This window comes from Schistocerca serialis, chromosome 1 (assembly GCF_023864345.2).
Source record: "Schistocerca serialis cubense isolate TAMUIC-IGC-003099 chromosome 1, iqSchSeri2.2, whole genome shotgun sequence".
NCBI classification, from domain to species: domain Eukaryota; kingdom Metazoa; phylum Arthropoda; class Insecta; order Orthoptera; family Acrididae; genus Schistocerca; species Schistocerca serialis.
This window is the reverse complement of record NC_064638.1, coordinates 562123205-562142347: the sequence shown is the minus strand read 5'-3', so window position 1 is coordinate 562142347 and position 19143 is coordinate 562123205. Positions and strand designations below refer to the sequence as shown.

Here is a 19143-nt window from a genome sequence, read left to right as displayed (position 1 = left end):
CCTTTCTTGTACAGTGGCACTACCTTCGTTATCTTCAGTTCTATTGGAAAAATTGCATCTCTGAAAGAACAGTTTGCTATGTTCAGCAGTGGTGTTATGATCTCCTCACTTACCAGCTTTATTACATGATTTGATATTTCATCATCTCCAGCTGATTTCTTGGACTTCAGTTTCTGTATAGTTTTCCGCAATTCATCTTCTGTGACTGGTCTTAAGAGCATAGTACTGCATGATCTTTTTGGTACCTTAATACCCTTCTGCTTTTGACTATTTCTTTCAAATTTTAAGTTTTTTACTACACTGATATAGTTATTATTCAGTATGTTTGCTATTTCCATACCATCTGTGACCACTGTGTTGTCTATTTTAATTGACCTAATACCTTCTTCTTTGTCTGACCCATCTTTTTCCTTTCTTTCAGCATTGATTGCATTCCAAGCTGCCTTTGCCTTGTTTTTTGAGTTCGTTATGGTGGTCTCAATTGCTCTTGCTTTGGCTTCTCTTATTGTTTTTCTATACTTCTTTTTAACATTTTATAGTTTTCAGCTTCGCCCATCCGTCTCACATCCTGAAGCTGCCTTCGCTGTTCTAGTATTTCACTGGTAATCCACTGTGTTTGATCTTGCTGCCTTCCTTGTCTCTTTACTTTGGGAAATGCTACATTAAAATGGTACTTAATTGTTGAAATAAATGCATCATATTTTTCATTTACACTCTGGGCCTGTAGGGTTTCATTCCAGGTTTCCTTACTTAACATTGTTCTAAAGATGTTGATATTTTGTTCACTGATGATCCTAATTTATTTGGTTGTTTGTTTTGATTCTGATACTGTGTCATTACTTCTGCAAAAGCTGATTAGTTGTCCATGATGATCAGATATTTCTGTATGAACTACATGTGACTCATAGTTACACATATTAGTAATTATGTTGTCAATAACTGTCTCACTTTGTGAAGTCACTCTTGTTGGTGCAGTTATTGTTACTTTCATGTTATGCTGTATTAACAATTCTTCAAAATCCTGTCTTATTTTTGTGTCTTTTCCCATGTCAATGTTGAAGTCTCCACATATAATAAGATTTTTCTTCATATTCATTCTCAATAAGCCAGCAATTTTTTTCAGAAAGATGCTAATATTGCCACATGGTGACCTGTATGCACAAAACACTCTAAAATCCTCTGTCACTATACCAGTAACTTCAAAGTCTTTTTCTCTAGCTATGGGCAATGTAGCAGCTTCACTGTTTACATTCTTTGATAGAGTACCTGTTTTAATATATATACAAACGCCACCACCCTTATATTTAGATCTGCAGAAGTAAATAGCTAGTTTGTAGCCCTTTATTGCAACATTATGTATTTTACTTTCAGTTAGTCCATGTTCACTTATGCATAATATGTCTGGTCTTACTTCACTCAGGAGTACTTGTGCTTCTAATTTTTTGTTACCAAAGTATTGAATGTTTTGATGAAGTACTTTTATGCAATTTTTCTTTTGTTGGTTTACATGTTGTGAGCTGTATTCTGGGGCAAATTCTTTAGTATCGTCTTTTTTTGTATGGTGCTTATATTTTTCTTCTCCAGCTAGAGTGTATGATTTTTCACCCCTTTCAGGCCACATTAGTTTCCCTTGCTTCTAATGATTTTGCAGACATCTGCAAACATTCTGCTGAATGTTACAGACCCCAGTCTATTTAAATGCAAGACATCCTTCGCTAGTGAGTTTTCACATAGGAATTTGTTTGGGTCTACAAAAATTGCCCCAAGACGATCACATTGTTCTTTAAGAGCACAGTTTATTTTGGCGATATATTATTCACTCACCGACCTTCTGTTTATTATTCCGCTAAGTATCAGCCGAGATCCTGCATACATATTTCTTGCAGAACGAATCATGTTTCTTGTTTCGTTTGCCATTTCTTCCTCACTGCTGCTCCTTGTCAGCAGCAAATCGCCTGCGCCCCGATGGTGTGTACCCCATCGTTGGCTCTTCTCATCTCTCCTTTGAACCAAAACTCTCAGTAGACCCTGTGACTTTTCCCAGCCTGTTCCTGATGCCCTTGACCCATTTCCAGGCTCAGACATGGTATATACTGACAGCTCTACAGTTGGTGGATTAACTGGTTTTGCCTACACACACACACACACACACACACACAACCACAACATGCAGTGAACAATGGTCCCTGTTTTGCCTACACACACACACACACACACACACACACACACACACACACAACCACAACATGCAGTGAACAATGGTCCCTGCTGCAGTGTATTCATTACAGAATTGGTGGCTATTGCTCAAGCCCTCAGCCACCTTCGTTTTTGCAGTGACGAGTCATTCTTAGTCAGCAGTGACTCCTTGAGTAGTCTTCAGGCTGATGAACAGTGCTACCCTCGACACCCAATTGTCGTGACTCTCCAGGATCTCCAATATGACCACTGCACTGTACATTCTGTCACCTTTGTATGGACACCTGATCACATTGGGATCCCAAGGAATAAACGTCCTGACTGACCAAGATGGCTACCATGACACCGACTTTGCGAAAGGAGATATTGGAACTGGCCCCTTCGATAGACTCTACACCAACAACTGTTGGAGGCTTGGAATGGAGATTGGTGTGCCCTGGATTCTCCAGATTACAAAGGAGACCATGGCCATGTTGCAGTCTTCCTGTCATGCTTTTCACAGGGAATCTACTGCTTTCTGTTGGCTTCATAGACCACATTTGGCTGACCCATAGCCATATTGTATGATGGGAGGATCCACCCTACTCTTGGTGTGGTGCCTATCTCACGACGGCCCATATGCTACTGGACTGGCCTAATTTGACCACCTTAAGGCAAAACATACACTTGCTGACACACTACCTTGGTGCTACCGGACATACCTGTGAAAATGGTTTTTACTCCTCTCTCTGGTGTAGAGCTAATTACCCTCATCGGCCACTTGAGCGATTGGAGGGTTGCTTCTTTGTCTCCTCCGACCCAAGGGGCACATGGTGGCCCTTGCTTGGTTGTCCAACCTGGCTCCTGCCCTTCCCTCCTTTTTAATTCTTCATATTCTTTTAGATCTGTAATTTATTGACAGACTTGTCATTGTTGTTATGTGGCTAGTTTCCTTGTGGTAATGGAGGGTGTGGAAGCACCTGTCAGATGCAGAGGGAGTCTCCCCGGTTGCATAACACGTCCCATGGGCCTCCACCCTGCTTTCTGGGCAAGGCAAGTCTCTCACCTTCACCCTTTTACATCTCTCTCACTTCTACTAGCTTCGATCTCTTGGTTTTCTTGACTCTCAGAACAATCAAGTCTATTTGGATTTGTCTCTTGTCCTTCCTCTCTGGAGCATATTCCTGGCTTGACACAAACAGGCTTAAGAGATCGATGACCTCGCAGTTTGGTCCTTTCAACCTCATCAATCCTTCCATCCACTTCATACTAAGAAGTCCCAACCACGCAGCCTAACAACCCATGGCCCCTGCATCTGTAGAGAATAGCAGACTTTCTGCAAATATAGAGAAAAGAAGATCCAAGACTACAAGTCCGTGGATCACCTGTCTTATGCTGACGCTCGCCAAAAGCATGAGAGACTCCATCCAGTGTCACTATCAACTTTCACCTCTGTTACTTCATTTCCTCCTCCTCCTCAGCCTTACCCCGGTCCTATCCCTCTCTCCCCTTCCCCTTCTCTGCAGTTCCCATGACCTCCCGCCATGGAGCCACTCACCCTCCCTGGTTGAAGAAGTGCCCCCCTTGTTTGAAATCTGTCGGTGACTGGGCTCACTCCTGGGACCCCTCTCCGCAGTGTCTCTCATGCCAAAAGACTCTTACCACCACTCGGCCACGAGGCGCACCATCTGTGTGCCCCAAGGTCACCCTCTCTCTTTCAGTTCCAGATCTTGTAGAAGCCTGTACTCCCCTCATGCCCTGCCCTCCTCCACCTCAGAAAGAGAAGAAGAAGGAACTTAAATTCCAAGCCAAGGTGCCCCCAGTGCCCCTGGAGGTGCCATCTCCCCCTTGCTACGTGAGTCTGACATCTTATTTTTGGATGGCACCACATACTTGTCAGTGATGACTACTGACAGAGTGACCCGACCTCCTCAGTTTCTTTATGCCTATCTTGGACTCTTGCCACACGATCATCCAGTGGAGAATTGCAGTGGATACTATAGTCACCTGCCAGAAATGCAACATCTTGTCTCCTCCTATTCTGTGTTCTGTCTTGTTCTTCAAGACTCTCCACTCTCCAACATTTCGTGGTTATCAGGCATTCTGTCGGAATCATGCTGGCTCCAGGGTAGCATCTGGTGGGGTCTGCACTCTGGTTCGCTCCAATGTCAGTAGTGACTGGATCCCCCTACATACCAATGTGGGAGCAATAGTGGTTTGAGTGCAAATGACTCTGGCAGTCATAATTTGCAATGTCTACCTCCCTCCAGGTAGGCCACTTCCTTACGTTGCACTGTCTACCTTAATCCAGCAACTCCCACCCCCGTTTCTCCTCCTTGGGGACTTCCGTGCCCACCATCCACAATGGGGGAGTGTCACTTCAACGGGTAGGGGTATCCTAATTGACCAACTTATCACGGACCTCGATTTGTGCCACCTCAATAGTGGTTCCCCTACCCACTTCAGTGCTGCTCATGGCACCTTCTCTGCTATCAATCTCACGATATCTTCCCCTCTCCTTGTGGCTTCCCTACATTGGTCATCCTATGATGATCTTTGTGACGGTGACCACTTTCTGGTGATTCTATCATTCCCCTGCTGCCACCAGACAGATGGGCCCTCACGTTGGGCATTCTGCAGGGCCAGTTGGCCTTTAAATACATCTTCTGTGAACTTTGACACCTCCCTCTCGAATTCCATTGATGTAGTCGTGCAAGGCATCTTTCCCACTAAGCTGAATGCTGCTGGCACTGCTGTTCCCCTATCTACAGGTCCCCCTCATCGTCGCCGAGTACTGTGGTGGACCAAGGATGTCGCAGTCGCTGTCCAGGACCACTGACAGGCATTGCAGCAATTTAAGCAACGCCCTTCACAGTCCAACCTCCTCTCTTTTAAGCGTCTCCGTGCTAAGGCTCATTACCTTATTAAGCGGAGTAAAAATGAATGCTGGGAGTGCTATGTTTCCTCTCTGGGGACGTATGCCTCTTCATTGCAGGTTTGGTCCAAGCTCCGTAGCCTTCTGAGCCGCCAATGACAGTCAACTGTCCAGGGTGTGAACCTCCAAGGTGCTCTGTGCCCTGATCCATTGGTCCTTGTATAACACCTCAAGACACACTTTGCGACGGGATAGTCATCCTCTTCCTACCCTACTACCTTTCTCCGGCAGAGTTGAACAGACCTCCCTCCGTTTCATCCTGCACCTCGTTGAGCCCTATAATGCACCCCTCTTTGAATGGGAATTGGTGCAGGCTCTTAGCTCTCCACAAGACACAGCCTCAGGCCTGGATTCCATCCAACACTTGGACGTTCACCAGAGGCAACAGCTCCTCAGGGTCTCCAACCATATTTGGCTCACAGATGCTTTTCCATCACAATCGTGAGACAGTATAGTTACCCCATCCTTAAGCTCAGGAAAAAGCCAATGTCTCTAGACAGCTACCGCCCTATTAGCCTGATGAATGTACTTTGTAATTTGCTCAAAAGGATAGTCAGCTTCAGATTATGTTGGGTACTCGAATCTTGAGGCCTTTTGTCCCCATATCAGCATGGCTTCCAGGCAGGGCGATCTCCAAATGACCATTTACTCTGGTTGGAATTGGCCTTCCGACAGGCTTTTACTCAACGCCGGCACCTTTTCGCGATCTTCTTTGACCTACATAAGGCATATGACATGGCTTGGCACAATCAAATTTTAGTTACCCTCCATGACTGGGGCTTCTGTGGCCCCCTTCTGATTTTTATCCACAAGTTTTTATCTCACCAGCTCTTCCGGGTTCGACTTGGCACTTCACTCAGCACCCTTAAAATTCAGAAGAATGGTATCCCACAGGGTTCTGTGGTAAGTGTCACACTCTTCCCCATTGCCGTCACTGGGCTTGTGACCTCTGTTGGGCCTCTGGTTACCCTGGCATTGTATGTTGATGATTTTTGCATCTGGTGCAGCTGCCACTCTATAGCATCTGCCGAATGCCAGCTCCAAGGTGCCATCCAGCGGGCCTCTGCATGCGTCATCGCCCATGGCTTCCAGTTTTCTCCCTCCAAAATGCGGGTTATGCATTTTTGTCGTCGACCCACAGTACACCCCGATCCAGAACTTTATTTAGGCAACCAGCTCTTCGATGTTGTAGCACAGTCCCATTTCTTGGGCCTTATTTTTGATAACAAGTTGACATGGCTGCCCCCACATTCGCCACCTAAAGACTACATGTGTGCAGAAGCTTAATGCTGTCTGCCTCCTGGCCCACACATCTTGGGGTGCAGACCGTTCCACTCGTCTCCATCTTTATCATCTTGTCCTGCAACTTTGAAACTCCTTGACCCTGTCCAACATTGTGTGGTGCATCTGGCTATTGGTGCCTTCTGTACTAGTCCTGTTGATAGTCTCCTCACAGAAGTGGGGATTCCCCCTCTATACATCCGACAGAGCCAACTCTTTGTTTCTTACGCAATCACCAATTGCTAATACCCTGAGCATCCTATGTACCCTGTTCTCTTCGCCAATGAGGGATGTCTCACTCCTAACACCTGCCTACGCATGGGATTGTCGGTTGGCATGCGTCTCACTTCCCTCTGTCGGGATCTCCATCTCCACTCACTGGACTGCACCCCATGTCTTTCCTCCCATACCCCCCTCTCCCAATTGGATGGTGCCTAGATCATGGATTAGGACCAATCTATTGCAGGGTCCTAAGGTCTGTGTCACTCCTATGGTTTTCCGGTGTCTTTATTTTTATTTATTTACACTTCAAGTTCCGTAGAACCAAATTGAGAAGCAAGTCTCCAAGGTCATGGAATGTGTCAGTACATGAAATTGCAACATAAAAGTAATAACACATAAAAATAAAATGTTTATGAACCTGAAAAAAGTCAGCCCATAAGTTTAAGTAAATGCAATCAACAATGCAACAAGAATCAGCTTAATTTTTCGAGGAACTCCTCGACGGAATAGGAGTGACCCATGAGGAAACTCTTCAGTTTTGATTTGAAAGCACGTGGATTACTGCTAAGATTTTTGATTTTGAGTGGCAGCTTATTGAAACTTGATGCAGCAGTATACTGCACACCTTTCTGCACAGGAGTTAGGGAAGTCCGATCCAAATCCTGAAGATCCTGAATGTGGGGTTTCCATGACAGTTTACTATCTATCTGAACACCTAGAAATTTGAACTGTTCAGTTTCACTGATCGTATGCCCATTCTGTGAAATTAAAACGTCTGGTTTTGTTGAATTGTGTGTTAGAAACTGTAAAAACGGAGCCTTACTGTGATTTAGCGTTAGTTTATTTTCTACAAGCCATGAACTTAGGTCATGAACTGCACTATTTGAAACCAAGCTAATGTTGCACATAACATCCTTTACTACCAAGCTAGAGTCATCAGCAAACAGAAATATTTTATAGTTACCCATAATACTAGAGGGCATATCATTTATACAGGATGTCTAACTCTGCCACCTCAAATATCTTTGGAACAACAATAGGTATTCAAAAATAGTTTTCACCAACATGAACATACGGCAGGGGGCTAGGAAACCAAATACTACGCGAAATTTTAAAACATAAGCAAATACTATTTTCAACACAGACTTGTGTATTTTTAAATGGACACTGCCTATTATTTCATATGCAATCAATAGCATGAAAAATCACAAAAATAATGGTGTTGGTTGCAGCGCAATACATCAGTTACATCCTAAGAAATTGCAAAGTGAAGTTGACGCTGGAAATAAATGAAGTGCACAGCTAGCGCACGTCCTGAGACTCAAGTGTGCACCTCACGCTGCCAGTAGTCGTGATGTGATTGACGTACTACGTCATTGGAGTGGTAATGTATGGTGTGGTATTGTATGACAATACATCATTGGCCATATTTCATTGATGGCATTCCTAAAGTGGGATAGTTTAGCCACTTCTTGAGCTGTACCTTACTTGAACTGGTCCACCTCTTATAATTTGTCAAATGGTGGATGTCCTGTTCATAATGTTTATTGTTGCGAAATGACAACTAGAGGTACAATTAGTACAAACACACTTGGTTTCATGTTTCTAAAACTCATAAGTTGTGAAATATGTGGCTTTTTAAAGGGTAGCAACGGTGTCACATGCATTGCATGTAGTACTGTGCTCAGAGCAGGGGTTGCCTGCACTGGCACCTATATCCTACCGTAAAAATACTGATATCTCCACGGCACGCTCTACCTTTAGAGTACAAGTGTCTCCTAATCGGGTCTGCTGAACTGCTCTCATACTGTAATGTAATTCACATACGTTGCCATATTAAAACCTGTTTTCTTGTGGCTTGTTACATTTGCCATCATCTAATTGCTATGCCGGCCTTCAGTAATGAAGAAAAACTAGATATTATTTAAATTTACGGTGAATGTCACAGAAATGCAACTGCAGCTGTGACACTGTATGCTACCCAGATTGGCGGTGTCCGTCATGTTGAAATATTGGCAACATCTGCAAGACACTCACGGAAACAGGAAGCTGGGCTCCCACAAAATGTCAACATACAATGCCAGCGACGGGCAGTGGAAATGAAATTGTTGTTCTGGCTGCTGTAGTACACAGTCCTCAGGTGGGTGTACGAGAAATTGCACTAGGTGTAGGAATAAGCCACAGTAGTGTGTGCAGAATATTGCATCGGCATCGGTTTCATCCGTTCCATATCTCACTGCACTAAGAACTGTATGGGAATGACTTTGAATCCCGCATTGCATTCTGTCGTTTTGCACTACAGCAGTTGCATGGTAATCCAGGTTCGTAAGCAATTTGTTGTTTACGGACGAGGCTTCATTTACAGATCATTGTGAATCTGCAGAACATGCACTACTGGTCCATGCAAAATCCCCACTGGATTCGCCAAGTTGCTGATCAGTGACAGTGGAGTGTCGATGTTTGGTGTGGTGCGATTGCTAACTTTATTGTAGGTCCCTATTTTTACCGTGGAACATTGAATGGACAGTGATATGCGTCATTTCTTCAACACACACTAGCACTCCTCATGGCGCATCTAGGACTGGAAACTCTTCTATCAATGTGTTTCCAACATGATGGGTGTCCCGCACACAATACAAAAGTTCCAGAGACGTTCTAGATGCGACATTTCCAAATAGATGGATGGGGTGGGGAGCAACTGTGCAATGGCCAGCATGGTCCTCCAACTTGACGCCATTCTCTGGGGCGCAGTGAGAGACGGTGTTTCAAGAACCCCCAGTGACAGTAGATGATATGCAACATTGTATTACTGCAGTGTGTGCGGCAATATCTCTAGAAATGCTACAGTCTGTGCAACTCTCTCTCGTTACCCGTCTGCAAATGTGTATTGATGCAAACGGAGGGCACTTCAAACATATGTTGATGTAACACAGTTTTATTGGTCAAGATGTGGCTGTATTTTCTATGCTGGATGTAATGCACAATAATACAGTTTCTGTGGGTGACAGGGCACTAGTAAATGTATTAAGCAAAGTGAATTCAAGTGTGTTATTTCTAATTGTAGCTCTAGTTGTCATTTCGCTAGAATAAACATACATTTACAATTTGAAAAACATAACTTGTTCATTTTTGTGGATTGTGCATACCTTCCCATTGTGCGTGCACTTCATTTATTTTAAGTGTCAACTTCGTTTCGCAATTTCTCAGGATATAATTGACATATTGTGATGCAACCAACACCATTATTTTTGTGATTTTTCATGCTATAGATTGCATATGAAATAATAGGGGTTGTCCATTAAAAAATACGCAAGTTTCTGTTGAAAACTATATTTGTTTAAGTTTTAAAGTTTTGCATAGTATTTGGTTTCCTAATCCCCTGCTGTACGTTCATGCTGGTGAAAACTGTTTTCGAATATCTATTGTTGTTCCAGAGATATTTGAGGTGGCAGAGTTAGGTGAGACACCCTGTATAAATAAGGAACCAGAGTGGCCCGAACATTGATCCCTGGGGCACCCCCCACTTGACCGTACCCCACTCAGACCCCACGTCACAGCCATTTTCAACATCGTGAATGATGGCCTTTTGCTGTCTGTTGCTAAAGTAAGAGGTGAACCAATTGTGAGTTACTCCTCATATTCCGTAACAGTCCAACTTCTGGAGCAATATTTTGTGACCAACACAATCAAACACAGTTAAATCAAAAAATACACCTAGCATTCGAAACCTTTTGTTTAATCCATCCAATGTCTCACAGAGAAAAGAGAATATAGCATTTTCAGTTGTTAAATGACTACTAAAGCCAAACTGTACATTTGATACCAAATTGTATGATATAAAATTACCAATTATCCTTACTAACACAGCCTCTTCAATAACTATAGCAAATATTGATGGCGTAGAAAGTGGTCTAAAATTGTCTACATTATCCCTTTCTCCCTTTTATAAAGCGGCTTTACTACTGAGTACTTCAATCGTTCAGGAAACTGACAATTCCTAAAGGAAAAATTACAAATATGGCTAAATACAGGGCTAACATGTGCAGCAGAATACTTTAACATTCTGCTAGGCACTCCATCATAACCACGAGAGTCCTTAGTCTTCAGTGATTTAATTATTGACTCAATCTCCCCCTTGTCTATATCACAGAGGAATATTTCAGACATCAATTTCGGAAAGGCATTTGCCAAGAAAGTTATATGATTCCTTGTAGAAACTAAATTTTTATTTAATTCACCAGCATTGCTCAGAAAAAGATTGTTAAATGCTGTACATATATCTTATTTACCAGTAACAAAAATATTTTTACTACGAACTGACTTTTGTCATCGACCTTGTGATGCCGACCAGACACTTCCTTTTCAACTGACCATATGGTTTTAATTTTATTCTGTGAATTAGCTATTCTACATGCATTACCACATGCTCTTTGTGTTCCTAACAACATTTCTAAGCACCTTACAATACTGTTTGTGCCATCCTTGCCGAGTTCCAGAGTGCCACCATCTTTTACACTAATGGTTCTAAGACAACCGAGCAGGTGGGATACGCTTTTATGTTTCCTACTGGCTTCAAACACCATTTATTGCCATGATCATGTAGCGTCTTCACAGAAGAGCTTCTAGCCATTCATAGGGCCCTCCTTTTTCTTTCTCAGGCATCCCTCTAAAGTGTTTTAATTTGTTCAGACTCCATGAGCAGGCTGCAAGCTATCGACTGATGCTATTCTCGTCACCCTTTGGTCTCTGCTGTCCATGACTACCTCTCTGCCCTTGAGCGTTCCACCTGTTCAGTCATCTTTCTCTGGGTCCCAAGTCATGAGGGCATCCCAGGTAATGAACTGGCTGACAGTTTGGCTAGAGAAGCAGATACCCCCCCCCCCCCTCCATTTCTTTTCATGATTCCAGCTGCGGATATGCAGATCTACATCAAATCTCTCTTTGCCCAAAAGTGGAATGCCATCTGGAGTGCTACAGCTCATAGTAATAATTTCCACTCAATCAAGGAGTCTACTGCAGTTTGGCACTCTTCCTTCTGTTCCTCTCAGAAGGAATCCACTGTTTTATGCCGTTTATGTGTTGGTCATACCCAACTCACTCATTGTTTCCTCCTATGTAATGACCCACCCGCACAGTGTGGTTGTGGAGCCAGACTGACGATATCTCACAGATTGGTGAAATGTCCCCTTCTTTCAGCCTTTCGTGTTAAGTATAGTCTTCCCGATTCGTTAAATTTAATATTAGCAGACGATCCACGGATGGTTGAACTGGTCCTCAGTTTCATCCTTGAAAGTGGTTTTTATTGCCAGATATAAGGTTCTAGTTTAATCTAAGAGCAGGGGCAGATTGGTAGTGGTTGGGACTTCTTTTACAGTCTTCTCGGTCTGTGGCCCCACCTTTTTCCAGTTTTTGGAATTGGTCTCACCTTTTATGCCTTTACTGTGTGTGTTTAATGATCAGTATTTTATAATTTGACTCCCATGACTGGATCCTTCCACTATTTGCAGACACTCTTACTTCTGCGACTCGCTTCAGAATCGCAGGACTGATGACCTCGCTGTTTAGTCCCATAACCCCTCTCAGTTAATCAATCAGTCAATCAACCACTGAGGCCTTCACATACCAACCTCCCACATCAGGCCACGAAGGAACACTCCCCTCTTGACTCAGTACCACCCAGGACCAGAGCAATTAAATCACAATCTCCACAAGGGTTTTCACTACCTCTCATCGTACTGTGAAATGAGCAATATCATACCCACTGTCCTTCCCACATCTCCCGCAATGGTATTCCATCACCCACGAACCTATGCAATATTCTTGTCCATCCCTGCTTCCAGCTTCTTGCCTCATGTCTCTGAAATAGACCTAGATGCAAGAACTGTCCCATACATCCTCCCACCCCATCAGCACCACCTCCACTTCCTACTCCAGTCCTGTCAACAGCTATCTCTTATCCTACAATGGCAGGGATACCTGTGGAAGCAGTCATGTAATCTACAAGCTAAGCTGCATTTACTGTGCCGCTTTCTTTGTGGGCATGACAACCAACAAGCTGGGAGTGAATGGGAGTGGCGATATGATAGCAAAGTTGAAGTATGCTTAGGCCACCTGTTACCTAAGTTATGCAACCGGTAGTGACCCTGGCAAGCCACCTATCTTAATAATATGGTGTTCTCTCTTGTTGAGAGTTGCTCCGAAGGTCCTGCCAGTACCAGAAGTAAAGTCGCTAATCCTTCTTTTTAGTGGCTGTTAATAAATGGGAAACAAACAGAAAAACCATTCAGGATCTAAGTATGAAAATGCCTTTTGCTGGAACATTGAGTTTGTGAATAGAGGCTGGAGCAGGTGCTGTCCCCCTCCCCCCTTTCTGCAAGGCTAACTAAAAGGTCTGAACATTTTGGAGTGATGCCAACTTGTGATATCATTAGAACAGGCAGTGTTGCCATTGATGGGGGCTGGGAGTGGTTGTACCCACAGATCTTGCTCTGAGGGCAGACTTCCTTGCTTTCCTAAATGTTTAAGTATTGATACAGCCAATTGTTCTCTAAAAAGATGCTATCATGTCCATAGAAAATCATCACTGTAAAATTTCTTGCGAGTAGTGATTTTGTTTGTTTTATTGAATTCTTACATTCACTTGCTTATAACCATGCTATTGAGTGCCCCAAAATCAACATTATTATTTCATCTCTGTCACACCTTTTACAGGGTGACAATTATTGAACCACATGAAAAAAAAAACATAAATTACTTACAAACTATGGTGTGCACACACTTAATTCAACATTTAAATATCAATATAGATATTTGGATTTTGGTTATGACATGTTTGATGTGATGATGAGGTGCAGATGGATGGTAAAATTCTGCATGATCCTTTGAAGTGTCAGAACATTGATGCCATGATGACCTCTTGAATGGCTGTTGACAGCTCAGCAATGGTTTTGGGGGTTATTGCTGTTCACCTTGTCTTTAATAAAGCCCCCGGAGAAGGAGTCTCATGTGTTCAGATCTGGAGAAAATGGCAGCCAATAAAGGCCCATATCAGTGGCCTCTGGGTACCCCAGAACCAGAAAGCGGTTCCCAAAGTGTTCCTCCCGGACATCAAACACTCTCCTGCTTCGATGAGGTCAAGCTTTGTCTTGCATGAACCACATCCACTTCAGATAATTTCATCTCCATTATCATCCAAAACCTTCATGTATTGTTTGGTAGTCATTGTGATGTCAAGGAATATCACACCGATTATTCTGTTTGAGAGTGAAAAGACTTCTCGAACACAAAATGCAGATTCTCAGTTTCCAAATGCGCCAATTTTTCATTGATGAATCTATCCAAATGAAACTGGGCTTCATTGCTAAACCAAACCATCACGCGCATACTAATTCCCATCACGCCCTGCAGAAAACTGTGCTGTTTGAACGTCCTAGTGCCAACCGTTCAGAAGTTATGACAGTTTTATTCATATAATTCAATAATTGTGACCCTGCTGATTACTGTATAAAGTAACAAGAATATTTGCTGTTATGTTAAAAATGTAATATTGTTTTTTGTTTACAGATGGATATCATCCCAGCTATTAAGAAGCAAATAGAAAAGCTTGGTAAAAAAGATGATACATATCGCAGAGTTCAGCGGAAGAAATAAGAGACATAAGTCATTTAAACATGTGTATCCTGTTAATTATAAACTTTCCATTAATATGATTGACATTTCACCACCTCATGTGCATGTATTGGAGTACAATGAAAGCATTGTGTGAAATCGACAATATATTGGTGCAGATATTTTTTTCACTGGTTCTTCATTTTACTGTGCCTTTGCATATAGAGACTGATATATGAATATCTGTTTTGTCTTGGTTACCATTATGTGTTGTATATATTTGTGATGAATATGAGTATTGAATGATTTGGAAGAATGACAATTAAAAAAAATGTACAGCACACATTGTGATTTCATTCCTGTTTTCCCAAATAACAACATATATTTTTGGAAGCCCATGTTCTCAGTATTTTACATTTCAGATGAATGATTTTGGTGATTTTTGAAAAAATATGTGAAAAGGAATATGAAGAAGAGCCACAAGATTACTCATTTCTTGTAAAATAATGTTTTTTTTCTGTCCATGCCAATAATATATGAATACAAACTCCTTCATTGACATTATTCATTGTTGAATTCCTTCCTAATTGCCATTCAATACTTAGTGGAGTCCACAGACACATTGGAAAATAGTTTTATAGAAGGGGATGATTATTTGAAGTTTCTAGTAATTTCACAACATTCTGGACAAAACTGTAAGTTCAAGATATACCCAAAACTACGTTAATAGACTTTTTGTAAAACTAAATTGTCACGGCTTTGAAAAACCTTGGAAGTTAAGAATCTGTGCTCACAAAGTGCCTAAATCTGTATCACTGTGAATTGTGCTATCTGAATATACACAACCCAAATCATTAAAGCACAGAGGTTTTTGTCTGTCAAGAAGATTCATCTTCAATTTTAAGAATAAACTAATGCAAAGTATTTGTAATAATTTGATTTAGTTTGGACTTTAATTGTTCTCTGTAAATTTTCCATTATTTCATACCCAGTCAACTAGCTAATGACTTTCTTGTAATATTTTTTTTTCCATCCTCTCCCCAACTACCCCCTTCCGCATGACTTCCGCATACTTTTAGAGTAAATTCTCACTTGCGAAGCTTTGAACAACAGTGTCAAAAGATCCATTGTAAATTATCACTGTAAATGTGTAGTACATTTACATTTATTGTTACTGTCGTTGGCACTGTCATGCAAAGCTGAACTGTGACTGCATATCAGATGGTAAATAATACCTTGTCTTACTTATGCAGTGTGTCTTACCAGTGATGGTTCTGGAGTTGGTCTTTATGGTGGGATGTTTATGCCAAGGTTTGGAATGGAGGCTGTTAGAACTATCAAAAAGAATCATTCGATTTTAAAAAAATCATAACTTATATTATTTGAGATGTGCGTGAACAACGAACTGTTGGAAAGAGCAAACACTCAAGTCTTACATGGTTGCTGCTAGATAGCAGCAGTGTGTGCCCACTTCAGTTCTAGTAAAAGTGGTGCCAGGACAACAGAAAGCATTTTGTGTTCTATGTTTTGCACATTGCAGTTCAGTAATAACTGTTCAGTTTTGACTTTTGTACTGGGTATGGTGTGGATCCTCCTACACTACAGAGTGCTACATGATGGCATGAAAAATTCTGAGAAACAGGTCATTTGTGTAAAGGCAAATCGCTGGGCCACCCCTGAGTGCCTGACACAGGTGTTGAACACATCTGCCACAGTTTCACAAGGGATCTGCAGAAACCCATTTGTTGTGCAGCTTGACAGCTCAACATATCCCTGATGTACATCTGGCATGTGTTGCGTCGATGTTTATACAGGAAACTACACAAAATTCAGCTACTGCAAGCTCTTAGTGAAGGTGACAAACAACAACATATGGAGTTCTGTAATTCTGTTCTTGGCAAGCTGGAGGATGACAGTTTTCTTCCACACTTAGTGATTAGTGACGAGGAAATATTCCATTTAAATGGGAAGGTGAACCATTGTAACGTGAGGATCTGTGGTATGTAACAACCATATGAAGTTGTGCATGTACATAACAGCAGCTGTGGAAGCTGTAACTCAAAAGATGCTCGCAGCACTGTGGGAACAATCTGAATACCGCATTGACATATGCCATGAATGTCAAGGGTTGGGTTGGGTTGTTTTGGGGGAGGAGACCAGACAGCAAGGTCATCGGTTTCACTGGGACAGGGAAGGAAGTCTGCCATGCCCTTTCGAAGGAACCATCCTGGCATCTACCTGGAGCAATTTAGGAAAATCACGGAAAACCCTAAATCAGGGTGGCCGGACGTGGGATTGAACCGTTATCCTCCTGAATGTGAGTCCAGTGTGCTAGCCACTGCGCTTCAGTGATACTCAAGGGAGGCATACTGAACCCATATAATAGGATGTAAAAAACAACCTTGAGTTTCCCATTTGTCAAAAAACAAAATTCATTGTATACGTTTATTAGTTTCAGAAATATAGACGTGCCAAATCAGAAGATTCTTTTTCATACACCCTATGTATTAACCATAAAGTAATGGAGCACTTGGGCATAGTCTCTCTCTAAATGAAGGATTTTTTCTTTTTGTTATCTACAAAAGAAATTGCATCACTTACTGTATTGCGGGCTACCATCATCCCACCATGTAGCTGATGAGAGGGGGTAACAGATACGTACAAGCTGACAATGAGGTTGTACCTCAATACGAGATATCACTTAATGAATTGCATCTCAGTTTGACATTGAAATATTGCACCACTTTTACACTTGTGTCACACCCAGACATTTTTATCTTTTGCAACATCGATCTCTTATTTAGTTTTATCTCTCTTTATTAATGCTTTTCCCTACCTGTTTGTTTTAAATACCAGAGAAGGAAAGTTGCTACTCACCATATAGCGGAGATGCTGAGTCATGATAGGCATAATAAAAAGATTCACACAATTAAAGCTTTCGGTCATTAAGGCCTTTGTCAGCGCAGTAGACACACCTACACACATGCACACACACATAAACAACTCACACACATATCTGCAGTCTCAGAGAGCTGAGACCACACTGCAATCAGCAGCACCAGTGCACGATGGGAGTGGCGACTGGGTGGAGGTAAGGAGGAGGCTGGGGCAGGGAGGGTGAGGGATAGTATGGTGGGAGCGGCAGACAGTCAAGTGTTGCAGTTTAGATGGAGGGCAGGAGAGAAGGTGTGGAGGGGGGGCGGGGTAAGTAGCGGAAATGAGAGAAATATAAGAAATTAAAAGACTGGATATGGCGGTGAAATGACGGCTGCGTAGTGCTGGAATGGGAAGGGGGGGGGGGGGGGGGGGGCAGATGGGTGAGCACAAAGACTAACAAAGGTTGAAGCCAGGAGGGTTACAGGAACGTAGGATGTATTGCAGGGAAAGTTCCCACCTGCGCAATTCAGAAAAGCTGGTGTTGGTGGGAAGGAACCATATGGCACAGGCTGTGAATCAGTCATTAAGATGAGGGATATCATGTTTGGCAGCGTGATCAGCAACAGGGTGGTCCACTTGTTTCTTGGCCACAGTTTGTTGGTGGCCGTTCATGCGGACAGACAGCTTGTTGGTTGTCATGCCTACATAGAATGCAGCACAGAGGTTGCAGCTTAGCTTGTAAATCACATGACTGGTTTCATAGGTAGCCCTGCCTTTGATGGGATAGGTGATGTTAGTGACCGGACTGGAGTAGGTGGTGGTGGTAGGAGGATGTATGGGACAGGTCTTGCATCTAGGTCTATTACAGGGATATGAGCTATGAGGCAAGGGATTGGGAGCAGGGGTTGTGTAAGGATGGACGAGTATATTGTGTAGGTTCGGTGGATGGTGGAATACCACGGTAGGAGGGATGGGAAGGATAGTGGGCAGGACATTTCTCATCTCAGGGCACGACAAGAGGTAATCGAAACCCTGGCAGAGAATGTAATTCAGTTGCTCCAGTCCCGGATGGTACTGAGTTTTGGGGAATGCTCCTCAGTGGGACTTGGGGAGATGGTGGGAGACTGGAAAGATAAGACACAGGAGATTTGTTTTTGTACAAGGATGGGAGGATAATTATGGTCAGTGAAGGCTTCAGTGAGACCCTCGGTATATTTTGAGAAGGACTGCTCGTCACTGCAGATGCGATGACCATGGCTGGCTAGGCTGTACATAAGGGACTTCTTGGTATGGAATGGGTGGCAGTTGTCGAAGTAGAGGTATTGCTGGTGGTTAGTAGGTTTGATATGGACGGAGGTACTGATGTAGCCATCTCTGAGGTGCAGGTCAACATCTAGAAAGGTGGCTTGTTGGGTTAAGTAGGACCAGGCGAAGCAAAATGTCACCAGTGAATCTGAACCAGGTGAGGGGTTTAGGATTCTGGGTATTTCAGAAGGACTCCTCTAGATGGCCCATGAATAGGTTAGAATAGGATGGTGCCATGCGGTTGCCCATAGCCGTACTGCGGATTTGTTTGTAGGTAATGCCTTCAAAGGAGAAGTAATTGTGGGTGAGGATATAGTTGGTCATGGAGACTAGGAAGGATGTTGTTGGTTTGGAATCAATAGGGCATCTGGAAAGGTAGTGTTCGACAGCAGTAAGGCCACGGGCATTAGGAATGTTGGTGTACAGGGAGGTGGCATCAATAGTGACGAGCAGGGCACCGTGTGGTAAAGGAACAGTGTAGAGTCGGTCGAGGAAATGGTTGGTATCTTTTATATAGGAGGATAGGTTCCGGGTAATAGGTTGAAGGTGTTGGTGTACGAGAGCAGAGATTCTCTCAGTGGGGGCACAGAATCCGGCCACAATAGGGTGTTCTGGGTGGTTGGGTTTATGGACTTTAGGAAGCATGTAGAAGGTGGGAGTGCGGGGAGTGGTAGGGGTAAGTAGAGAGATGGACTCTGGGGAGAGGTTCTGGGATGGGCCTAAGGATTTGAATAGTGACT

General features: G+C 42.9%; 1 protein-coding gene across 1 annotated transcript in view; it reads left to right on the top strand.

Moving 5' to 3' along the window:
* Nucleotides 1-14562, top strand: part of LOC126475674 (U7 snRNA-associated Sm-like protein LSm10) — a 54995-nt gene extending 40433 nt beyond the window's left edge. Inside the window, exon 3 of the mRNA XM_050103485.1 lies at nt 14177-14562. Coding sequence (XP_049959442.1) covers nt 14177-14263 — 87 coding nt within the window. The 3' untranslated portion in view covers nt 14264-14562. The remainder of the gene's footprint in view (nt 1-14176) is intronic.
* The last annotated feature ends 4581 nt before the right edge of the window (nt 14563-19143 follow it).